Source organism: Schistocerca americana, chromosome 2 (genome assembly GCF_021461395.2).
Source record: "Schistocerca americana isolate TAMUIC-IGC-003095 chromosome 2, iqSchAmer2.1, whole genome shotgun sequence".
NCBI classification, from domain to species: Eukaryota; Metazoa; Arthropoda; class Insecta; order Orthoptera; family Acrididae; genus Schistocerca; species Schistocerca americana.
In genome coordinates, this window is record NC_060120.1 from 676,383,516 (window position 1) to 676,396,262 (window position 12,747).

Below are 12,747 nucleotides of genomic sequence, written 5' to 3' on the forward strand. Positions count from 1 at the left end.
TGCCCCCTCGTACTCTTACGGATATATGTACAGCACTTTTCAGACATTAGTCGAGTCCATGCCACGTCGTGCTGCGGTACTTCTCCGTGCTGGCGGGGGCCCTATTCGATATTAGGGGTACGAATTTCTTTAGTTCATCAGTGTATGTGCTTCCACAGCATAGAGTATATTTATTACTTTGTGACAAAGAGAATGCGGTCTATACCATTTTAAGTTGATTAATTGACTCCTCATAATTAATAATCCTTGTGGCATAACACGTGCTTCGACATATGGCATAGGACAGCACATGTCATAGTATTTGTTCTCCGCTCTTTCCAAAACTGTACATACCTGATCCCCGCCTTGGCATAATTTAACACTGCCACTGGAAATATTTTGAAAATATTTACTTTCTGGGCTTGAAAATGTAATAATACTTCCAGATAACGCACTTTTACAATAATCCACAGACACATATAAACTTCAGTAGACTTCTTTCTCTGGATGACACGCTGTGGCCTAGTGGTTCTAGGTGCTTGAGTCCTAAGATATTGTTGTCGTGCTTCGCAGCGCACGGATTAACTAGTGGCAGTTTTGAAGCCAGTGTAGGAGCCCGCCTGCTGTGGTGCGTACGTGTGTTGGGCGAGAGGTCGTCGCCGAGCTGCCGTACTGCTGTGTCCGCCAGCAGCGACACAGGATTTGGTATTGAGTTGATATTTTTATAATTTGCAGCGCGCTTGTTAATTTAAAGAAAAGGGTTTGTGTATGTGCGTAGTAGCAGACGTTAATTTTGATAATGATAGGAGTTGAATTCTTAAGGGAAACCATTGTTAGATTAAGTATTGATTTTTGTCATTGATTTCTTTTGTATTTGTCAGGGAATTGTTTCACTATGTATTTAATTGAGAAGTATTTCAGTCTGTCTCAAGAGTTTGATTAATTTGTAATATTGCTTTAATGCCACTGGAGGCAGATTTACATACGAAACGATTATTCAAAGAGCTTCTAGAGTTTTGTTAATTGAATGAGAAAGAATCGCTTTCAGAATATAGTTTTCTAAAAAATCGAGTTTATATTTGACCAAACCCTTTCTCTTTAATTATATGTTGTTGTAGTAAGCAGAAGCAGCCGCAGCAACAGCAGGAGCCGCCATACAGAACATGCATTGCACTCAGCATGAATAATAGGTTTTTTTATGTTTTTGTTAAATAATGGAACGCAGCAGATCAAGCAGTGGCAGCAGAAAGACCAAGTAAGTTATTTGTTGCGCACAGGACCAATTTAAAAAAAATAAATAAAGGTTAGGCGATCTCTGTAATAGTAAAGTTAACAAGAGTACAAGCACGAGATTGTCAGTAGAAAACAAGAGATAAGAAGAAAGAGCTCGCGACTTTCAGTGGATGTGTGTGATGTCTTTAGGCTAGTTAGGTTTAAGTAATTCTACGTCAAGGGGACAGTTGACCTCAGATGTTACGTCCCATAGTGCTTAGAGCCATCTGAACCATTTTCTAAAACGCACAGTGTCACTGTCCGTCCGCGGCCTTTAGCCATATGACTCCATCTGTTTCCTCGTCAGCTCCTATGATAATACTGTAGATAACAGGAGACAGTGCACTAGTCAGAAGCTCCGATTTTCGCTCCAGTCTACCGGATCCAATAACTAACAGTGGCTCTGTGGAATGACCGAACCCCTCTTGTTGGCCTCGACAGAGCGACTTTTACTCGTTCGCTCTTAACGATAGTAGCGGAGATAGCCTGACGGGGCGCACTAGTCGCAACTCTGACATATTCGCCGGGTAACCAGATCCTTTGATCAACTCTAGCTTGTCCAGTGCGCATCAGCCAATAAGTAATAAACTACGAGGTAGTTAAAAACCAGCGTTACATCAGCGATCGATGAAAATTTTAACGTTAATCCGTATAAATGACGAATGTGCTTCAGTGGATGATGATCAACTTTCGTTTAGTCTTATACCGCAAACATAAAGCAGACTGAAAAGAACTGACACGCTTGGCATAGCAGTAAAAATAATTCGTCGCGGGGATTTATCTCCACGTCTTGGATGCAGGAAGCAGGATGCGGGCAAGTGTCAGGCAGGAACTGTGGCCTGCGTTTTCGCTTCTGTCAGCGTCTGTCAGTATGCAGGAACGACATGACGACCACAGCACGCACTAGGCCGCCACTGCTGCTGCTGCTGCTTCTCTCAGCTCTCGCCGCCACGCGGGGTACGTTAATTAACAAACTACCTAACATAGTGTCGTGAGATCACAGTTGCTGTCTGGAAATACGCTGACGGAAAAAAAATCTCGACACCAAGAAGGAGTTTTGCGACACGAATGAAAGTTGATAGGCGTGTTTCTACATCTGGAAAAAGGCGTCTATTAAAATTTCGAGCAAGTCGTATAAGAATGGCACTAGTAGAGCCACTATGAGGATGCAAGCCACGTTTGCTTTTTTACACGCTCTTAAGCTATTTGCTGTTGGACGTGGTGAGTTGATGTTAGTCAAGAATGCCTTTAAGGCGACAAAGATGCCATTATCAACACTTCACTGAGTTTGAAAGAGATCGTGTAATAGGACTACGAGAAGCTGGATGTTCCTTCTGTGATATTGCAGAAAGACTTGGCGGGAAAGTAGCTACTGTACATGATGGCTGGCAGCGATGATCAGGGGAACGTACAGTCACAAGACGACAGCCACGTGGCACTACCGAGAGGGAAGCCCACCGTGTTCTGTGTGTAGCTCTGTGGCGTCGTACTGCGTCTGCAGCAGCAATTTAAGCAGCAGTTAGCACCAAAGTGACGCAATGAACTGATACAGATCGATTACTCCAAGGACAGTAGCGTGCATCTCACTGACGCCAAACCACCGCCACTTAGGAGGGCAGGGTGGAGATCTGGTGTGTTTTCTGATGAAGGTTTGTTTTGCCTCTGTGTCAATGATGGCCTTGTGTTGGTTAGCAGGATGCCACTTGAGGGCTTTCAAACACCCTGTCTGCCCCTGTCTGCGTGTTAGGCAGACTGGACCGCCACCTGAAGTTAAGGTCTGAGGTGCGATTTCGTATGGCAGCAGAAACGCTCTCGTAATTGACCCACGCATCATGACCTCATATTTGTACGTCACTCTGGTGATTCCATCCGTTGTGTTGTCATTCATGAACAGATTTCAAGAACTGTTTTCCTACAGGACAACACTCACCCAAATACCGCTGTTGTAAACCAAACGTGCTCTACAGGGTGTTAACATGTTGCCTTGGCCTGCTCGATCACCAGATCCGTCACCAATCGAGCACGTGTGGGAAATCATCAGATGTATCAATCAGTATCGTTCACAACCAGCATTAACTGCCCCTGTATTGACCGACCAAGTGCACCATAAATGGAACTCCATGCTTCAAACTGACATCCGAGGCCTGTAAGATACAAAGTATACACGTTTTCATGCTTTCATTCAACATTCTGGCGGTTACATCAGTTATTAATGCACTAGCATTTCACATTTTCAGTGGCTTACCTCACGCTTGCATGAAACTGTGATATTGCAATGTTAGTTAGGGAAATATATTCTCGAGATTTCATTACTCTACATTAATTATTTTTAGGTGTTGCGATTTTTTGGTCGTCTGTGTAATTTAACACTTTTGCGCCATTATTCTTCGAGTCGCTCGTAATCTTTTCAGCTCTACATGCCAGGGCTTAATTTCGGCCGGAACGGCGTTCTGGCACCGATCAATCCTTTCCTTTTTTTTTTTTTTTTGAGCTTGTAGGAACAAGTCGGTAACGGAGATTTAAAGCAGTACACGTGTATTAAATTCAAACGTAACTATAATTTGCCCCTATGCCGGCACTGCGAACGTGACCGTGGGTGACCAACGGGATGCAACGGGCAGGGACGTGATAAAAAGTAATGTGTAACTAATGTAGCTAATTAAATATTTCAGTCAGAGAGTTAAAGTCTCCAGAAAAGTCTTGGTGAGCTTTTCTAAAACCTAGGAGTACACGTGTACACCCGAAAATTCCGCTTCACACAACAGCTACAGTGCAACTCTTTGAATGTAGCGGCTGGCAGCAGTTGAAAATATGACGTCATAGTCACGAAGACTGCCGACTTGTGGGGATATTTATCGAGCAGAACAAGGAAGCAAAGTGACCGTACTCCGCGATACGGGGAAAGACGGTAGCGACTGTTCTTTATATTAAGTTTTGTGTTTTTATTATTTGGATTATAAGAAATTATGTTATAAAAACCTGAATTTCAGAACAAAATTTTGTAAAAAATTATTTCTCATTGTAAATTTTATCACAAGTTTTCAAAACTCGAAACTTATGATTTTTATGGCTGCGTTGCGAATGGGTGGGGGTGGGGGGTGGGGGGGTGGGGATAGTTGATGAGGTTCGTTCCGACTATTAAAATTTCGTAAAAGCAATAATGGAAGCCTCATTAACATGTAGCTTCCTTTGTCGTCTACTCTTTCCTGCATTTCTCATTATTTATCTGTCCTCTTAACTTGAATATTCTTCGGCAGCACTATGTGAAAAGTGATCCCTGTTTTCTCTCCTACGGTTTTGCAGCAGAGCTAAGGTTTCAGGGCACCTCTTCCTCATATCAATACCAGTACCTAATAAAAGTAGATATCTTTTCGCGTAAAAAGTTTCTTCGCCTGCGACAGTCTGCTTTTGACATCTTTCTTCTATCCTTCAATTTTTTTTTCTTTATTGTGATTTCATTCCCCTGCCCCATATGGGCAGGGGAGGGCTGGCAGCAGCACAATCCGCCGCTCTTCAGCCGAGTGACATGACAACTAAAACAAGAATAAAATAATATATACATAAGGAGGTAAAAAAGGGGAACATAAAACAGAGTAAGGGTAGAAAATGGAGGTAAAAATACACTGACATGTAGACGTTCATGGGGGACAGTTAAAAAAGTCACCAGAAAGTTAAAAAACACAGTTGGCGATTCTTAAAACACAGAGAAGACACTGGATGCGCATGCACAGGTTAAAAGTTGGCCACAGTATTAAAAACACTCCGAAACAACACACTTAAAACCCACTTGGAGCACACACGACGAAGAATAAAACTACCAGGTGAGACCTGCCGAGGGAAAGGTCAGAGAGGATGGAAAAGGAGGGGAGAGCATGGGGCAGCTGGGGAAGCGGCGGGATGAAGAGAGGAGGGGCAACCGTGGGTTCACGAAGAGGCAGAAGACACATGGGGCGGGAGAGGAAAAGGGAAGACAGGGCAGGAGGGAGCGCAGAGACACTGAAAGAAGACACAAGAGATGGAGGGGGAGTAGGAGGGGAAATCCGCTCAGAAGGAGGGAGGGGGATCTATCCTTCAATCATCCTCACTTCCTATATAGGGGAATACCATGACTTCTTCCCTCAGTGTGTCATTCCTAACGTTGAAGTTAAACAAGCCAAGTTATCCTTGCTACTAGTTTCCATTGTCTTTGTCTTCGCTTTTTTACCCTCAACACATATTCTGTGCATAGTGTTTTAATGTTTGCTATTTGTTCTTGCCAACAAGTCTTAGTTACTTTCTGCCAGGTCTACACTATCTCATCTAAAATATACGGATACCTATGTAAAGCAGAATTGACCACTAGATGCCACTAGTGGCAGACTCGCCAGTGTAAAAGGAGGCGGGGAGCGCTGTGTTGTCAATAGCAGCAGAATGAGTCGTTCAGAAGGACACAGTTAAAAAACGTGGACTACTCCCTGGATGTCACATGACTAACAATCCATGCGAGACATGATCTGAATAAACAAGACCGCTGCGACTGTTACAATTCTTTATTGGAGAACAAAATAGAAACAGAAAATGTAGCGTGTCCATTGGAGACATTTCAACCCTTCTAAAGACGCCCAAATCGACTGTTGGTGTTGTGACCGTGAAATGGAAACGTGAAAGAACAAACGCAGCTAAGCCAAGGCCGACCTTAAATACTGACGGACGGGAACCGTTGAACAATCAGGAGGGTGGTTGTAAGAAATCACATGAAATCAGTGGAAGCAATCACTCCTAAGTTGCAAAGTGCTTTCAGCAGTCCAGCTAGCACAGTGCTTGTGCACAGGGAGCTAAACAGGAAGGGGTACAATGATCGAGCAGTTCCTCATAGGCAACACATTTCTGTGCCCAATGGTAAGTGACGCTCGAGATGGTGTAAAGAAAGACACCACTGGACAATGGATAACTGGAAACGAATGATCTGCAGTGATCCATCACGGTATTTCCTGAGGGAATCCGATGGAAGGGTTCGGGTTTGATGACTGGTTGGAGGGCGTTGCTTGCCGTTCTGCTTGCAAGTACCAAAAATATCTGGAACTGAGCTGCGGAACACAGGCGTGTTTACGGGCTTAGTTCCAATTTTTTTTCTTTATTGAGTTTCGATTCCCCCACCCCAAGGGGGCAGGCTCGCAGCAGATTAGTATGCCGCTCTTCAGCCTACAGAATTTGTTTTAAAAAAATGGCTCTGAGCACTATGGGACATAACACATATGGTCATCAGTCCCCTAGAACTTAGAACTACTTAAACCTAACTAACCTAAGGACAGCACACAACACCCAGTCATCACGAGGCAGAGAAGAATTTGTTTTAAAAAGAGGAAGATAATAAATAATAAAACAGGCGATAAAATCGGAGACTTAAATGGTAACATGGTGGAAAAAATCTTGGAACTTAAAACATAGAAACAAAGGGATAATGACGCTAATAAAATACATATGAAGCAGACAGGTAAAATAATAGACAATCAAAAAAACACGGCGACAGTCTGGTTTCTGATCACGACATAAAATTCACACCCAGCGACAGCATGATTTCTGTTCGCAATACTTTGGAAAGACGAACAACACTGAACATTCACTTGAACTGCACTGAAAAGTTTGCAAATATGGACATACCACAGCCGAGAGCAGGTGGGGGGGAACCTGGACAGATGATGGGAAAATAAAAAGGGGGTAAGGAGAGGAAAAACGAAGGGGGGGAAGGGGGGGGGGGGAAAGGAGCCGATGGAGGTCGAGGACCTATAAGAGGGGGGGGGGGGTGCTGGGCAGACGCGACAGGGAGCTAGTAGGTCCAATCAGCAGTTACGGTATAAATTACGACAGAATGCACATCATACAGACGTTTATGTACAAACACAGTTGTTACGTTATTTATTTATGAATTTTGCACACACAAGACTCCGCCAAGATACTTAACGGCCGGCCTACATGCAACTATCAGTCTGCGCAGATATCTGCGCGTGAAACAAATCTCTGCAAATGTGTGTCCACACGCCACAGTTTCAGTCTACTGTTGGTTAGATTGGATTAGATTAGATTAATACTAGTTCCATGGATCATGAATACGATATTTCGTAATGATGTGGAACGAGTCGAATTTTCCAATACATGACATAATTAGGTTAATTTAACAGCATACTTAAGTTAACATAACAACTTTATTTTTTTGTGTTTTTTTGTTTTCCTTTATTTTTTATTAATTTTTTTTCTTAATTTATATCTAAAAATTCCTCTATGGAGTAGAAGGAGCTGTCATTCAGAAATTCTTTTAATTTCTTCTTAAATACTTGTTGGTTATCTGTCAGACTTTTGATACTATTTGGTAAGTGACCAAAGACTTCAGTGCCAGTGTAATTCACTCCTTCCTGTGCCAAAGTTAGATTTAATCTTGAATAGTGAAGATCATCCTTTCTCCTAGTATTGTAGTTATGCACACTGTTATTACTTTTGAATTGGGTTTGGTTGTTAATAACAAATTTCATAAGAGAGTATATATACTGAGAAGCTACTGTGAATATCCCTAGATCCTTAAATAAATGTCTGCAGGATGATCTTGGGTGGACTCCAGCTATTATTCTGATTACACGCTTTTGTACAATATATACTTTATTCCTCAGTGATGAATTACCCCAAAATATGATGCCATATGAAAGCAATGAGTGAAAATAGGCGTAGTAAGCTAATTTACTAAGATGTTTATCACCAAAATTTGCAATGACCCTTATTGCATAAGTAGCTGAACTCAAACGTTTCAGCAGATCATCAATGTGTTTCTTCCAATTTAATCTCTCATCAATGGACACACCTAAAAATTTGGAATATTCTACCTTAGCTATATGCTTCTGATTAAGGTCTATATTTATTAATGGCATCATACCATTCACTGTACGGAACTGTATGTACTGTGTCTTATCAAAATTCAGTGAGAGTCCATTTACAAGGAACCACTTAGTAATTTTCTGAAAGACAGTATTGACAATTTCATCAGTTAATTCTTGATTGTCAGGTGTGATTACTATACTTGTATCATCAGCAAAGAGAACTAACTTTGCCTCTTCATGAATATAGAATGGCAAGTCATTAATATATAATAAGAACAACAAAGGACCCAAGACTGACCCTTGTGGAACCCCATTCTTGATAGTTCCCCAGTTTGAGGAATGTGCTGATCTTTGCATGTTACGAGAACTACATATTTCAACTCTCTGCACTCTTCCAGTTAGGTACGAATTAAACCATTTGTGCACTGTCCCACTCATGCCACAATACTTGAGCTTGTCTAGCAGAATTTCATGATTTACACAATCAAAGGCCTTTGAGAGATCACAAAAAATTCCAATGGGTGGTGTTCGGTTATTCAGATCAATCAAAATTTGACTGGTGAAAGCATATATGGCATTTTCTGTTGAAAAACTTTTCTGGAAGCCAAACTGACATTTTGTTAGTACTTCATTTTTACAGATATATGAAGCTACTCCTGAATACATTACTTTCTCAAAAATTTTGGATAAAGCTGTTAGAAGGGAGATTGGACAGTAATTGTTGACATCAGATCTATCCCCCTTTTTATGCAAAGGTATAACAATAGCATATTTCAGTCTATCAGGGAAAATGCCCTGTTCCAGAGAGCTATTACACAGGTGGCTGAGGATTTTACTTATCTGTTGAGAACAAGCTTTTAGTATTTTGCTGGAAATGCCATCAATTCTATGTGAGTTTTTGCTTTTAAGCAAGTTTATTATTTTCCTAATTTCAGAGGGAGAAGTGGGTGAGATTTCAATTGTATCAAATTGCATAGGTATGGCCTCTTCCATTAACAGCCTAGCATCTTCTAATGAACACCTGGATCCTACTATATCCACAACATTTAGAAAATGATTATTAAAAATATTTTCAACTTCTGACTTTTTGTTCGTAAAGTTTTCATTCAATTTGATGGTAATACTGTCTTCCTCTGCTCTTGGTTGACCTGTTTCTCTTTTAATAATATTCCAAATTGTTTTAATTTTATTGTCAGAGTTGCTGATTTCAGACATGATACACATACTCCTGGATTTTTTAATAACTTTTCTTAATATAACACAGTAGTTTTTATGATTTTTGATAGTTTCTGGATCACTACTCTTTCTTGCTGTCAGATACATTTCCCTTTTCCGGTTACAAGATATTTTTATACCCTTAGTAAGCCATGGTTTGTTACAAGGTTTCTTATGAGTATATTTAACTATTTTCTTGGGGAAGCAGTTTTCAAATGCATTTACAAAAATGTCATGAAATAAATTATATTTTAAATTGGCATCAGGTTCACGGTACACCTCATCCCAGTCTAACTGCTGTAGGCTTTCCCTGAAATTTGCAACTGTTAAATCGTTGACTGAACGTACTACTTTGGAGGACTGTTTAGTATTGCTGAATGGAGCTATGTCATATATTGTAACTAGCTGTGCACCATGATCAGAAAGACCATTCTCAACAGGCTGAGCATTTATCTGGTTAAACTTATCTTGGTCTATAAAGAAGTTATCTATCAGTGAGCTGCTATCCTTTACCACCTGAGTAGGAAAATCAATAACGGGTGTCAAATTGAAAGAACCAAGTAATACTTCAAGGTCATTTTTCCTATTACCCTCTTTCAGAGAATCTACATTGAAGTCCCCACAAATAATAATTTGCTTCCCCCTGTCTGACAGATAGCACAACAAGGAGTCCAATTTTTTCAGAAATAGATGAAAATTTCCTGATGGGGACCTATATACAGTTACAATTATAAATGTGCCTTTATTTAATTTAACCTCACAGGCACATGCTTCTATATGTTTCTCTACACAAAACTTTTTTGTTTCTATACTTTTTGCACAATGATAACTTTTGACATATATGGCAACTCCTCCTTTCTCCATATTTTCTCTCATTACATGTGCAGAGAGCTTATATCCACTTACATTTACCTTATCCATATCAGTAACAACGTGATGCTCAGACAGGCATAGTATATCTATTTCATTCTCAGCTTCTAAATCTTCTAAACAAACCAGAAGCTCATCTACTTTATTCTTTAAACTCCCAATATTTTGATGAAATATACTTACATTATTTTTAATTATACTTTTATGAGAACCTTTCCTTATTCTAACATTTGCAGTACTCTCCTGTCTGAGTTTCTCATTGTGCTTAGGGCTAGTTCCTATACCAGTGGTCACATGGTGTTCAGAGAGGCAGATTATGTCAACTGGGTTGGGTGACTTTAATTCATCAATGCAATTACCTAGGACTGAGATACAACTTGGTGGAGATAAAATTTCTGGTGATTGGTGAAAATTTATAATTGATAGCTGTGATTGGTGATCCAGTGTGCTAGAATTGTGCTGTTTAATTGGTCCGCTATCTTTCGGTCTGGGAAAGAACTTCCAGCGGCAAGCGGCTACAATCTCTCAAAGGACATTGTTGTTGAAGGATCACTTGGTGTTGAGCATTTTCACAAAATAGTAACAGAAAAAGTGAAACTTTATATATGTTTGGAAAATAGAATCGCCAAGGCCACAACTACAATGCGCTTATTTGCTTAAAAAGTGCAAAACATCCACTCTCATGCCCACAGGCTCCCATAGGTGGCCGGGGTCGGGAGGGGGGAGGGGGCGATTAGGAGGGAGTACATGCGCCCCCCTGTGCGTTGGTATCTCTATATATTGAGTGGGATAACCATCAATTCTCTGGGATGTAATAAGTTTTATGTCTTATCTACAAAATTTAGTATTTATCGGTTGAAATGTCTCGAAAATGAGCAACACATTTCTAGCAATTTTAGAGCCTTGCCCTCGTCTACCCCCTGCCCCCCCCCCCCCCCTCCCCCCACCTCCGTCACGCGGAAAAATTTCTCCGGACGCCTATGCACGCAGTTTTTTGTGGACCTCGTACCACACCGTACGTCAGTGCCGTCACGGAGACCAGCCCCGAGTTAATAGAGTGCTCTATAATTCTTGCTGACAAACGCAACAATTAGTAGGATATGTGCAAGACCCACCCACGGCTCACAAAGAGTCGTACGTGGCAGAATGTGTATGCCTTATCCAGTATGTGCGCCACCATTTACGGGACTTGTGTTGTCAGCCTGCACTCTAAATTGTAGAGGCCTCTTATTATAGAAGATACTCCCACTCAGCCCTTTGTGTTCCATTTCTCATACGTATACTTTACTACTGACGGTCATAACTATGTTAACTTCCCGTCAGATGACTGTATAGTAGGCCGAGTATCAAACACAGGACTTTATTAGTGCTCTACTGACTGAGCTACACAAGTCCAACTCATAGTACGGGTTGTTCAAAAAGTCTCTCCGGAGTGCCGTATGATTGTTAGCCGCGTGTGCTGTAAGTCACAGTGAATATACCGAAATGAAACTCAGTGACATACAAGATTTTAATGTATTGAATATTCGTTTTTACTTACAAATTTTCACATTAAATGTTAAACATGTCCTGCCCCCCCCCCCCCCCCCCTGTTGTTGAATACACAATTCAATTTGTCTAATCATGTTTCCAATCACAAGCTGTAACAAATGGTTCAAATGGCTCTGAGCACTATGGGACTTAACATCTGAGGTCATCAGTCCCCTAGACTTATAACTACTTAAACCTAACTAACCTAAGGACATCACACACATCCATGCCCGAGGCAGGATTCGAACCTGCGACCGTAGCAGTCGCGTGGTTCCGGACTGAAGCGCCTAGAACCGCTCGGCCACCGCAGCCGGCACAAGCTGTAACATTTCTTCTGTAATGGAAGCAGTGAAAGTGGATATTGCAGTTTTCAATTCATCGATGGTTTTGGACGGTTTTTATAGACAGCTGCTTTCGCTGCATGCCAGAAGAAAAAGTCAGGTGGTGTTAGGTTAGGCGATCGTGGAGGCCAAAGAACCTGTGAAATTATGCGATCACCAAAAACATTAGCAAGCAGTGACGTTGAAACGCGAGTTGTATGCGCGGTTGCAGCATCTTATTGAAAATAACCGTTCAGTATTTCACTTAACACAAGTTCTCTTGTGTATGGGTACAGAATATCACTGCAGTATCGTTGTGCGTTTATTACTTTCGTTGAAAAACATGGGACCCACAATCCGACGTCTAGAAATTGCAATCCAAACTCCTATTTTCACAGAATGAAGCGGTTCCTCATGAATACACAATGCATTTGCAGTACTCCACATAAAAGAACTTTGCGAGTTCATGTACCTGTATAAATAAACCACACCTCATCAGTGAAAAATGTTTCATTAAGAATATTCCTTCCATTCTGTTGAACGAAGTTTTTGAACCATTGACAATAATGCAGTCTCTTGCCATGATCAGTATTTTTCATTTCTTGCACGACTGTCACTTTGTATGGGAAAAGTTCTAATGTTTTCCTTACAGCTGCGTGGGCCCTTCCGACACTAAAATCGATTTCCTGGGCGAGTTTTCTTACTGACTTGTTCGG

At 41.1% G+C, this 12,747-nt stretch overlaps 1 protein-coding gene across 1 annotated transcript in view; it reads left to right on the forward strand.

The window, feature by feature from the left end:
• The first annotated feature begins 2,127 nt into the window (after window positions 1–2,127).
• Window positions 2,128–12,747, forward strand: part of LOC124595564 (invertebrate-type lysozyme 2-like) — a 74,082-nt gene continuing 63,462 nt past the window's right edge. The window contains exon 1 of the mRNA XM_047134348.1: window positions 2,128–2,208. Coding sequence (XP_046990304.1) covers window positions 2,136–2,208 — 73 coding nt within the window. The 5' untranslated portion in view covers window positions 2,128–2,135. The remainder of the gene's footprint in view (window positions 2,209–12,747) is intronic.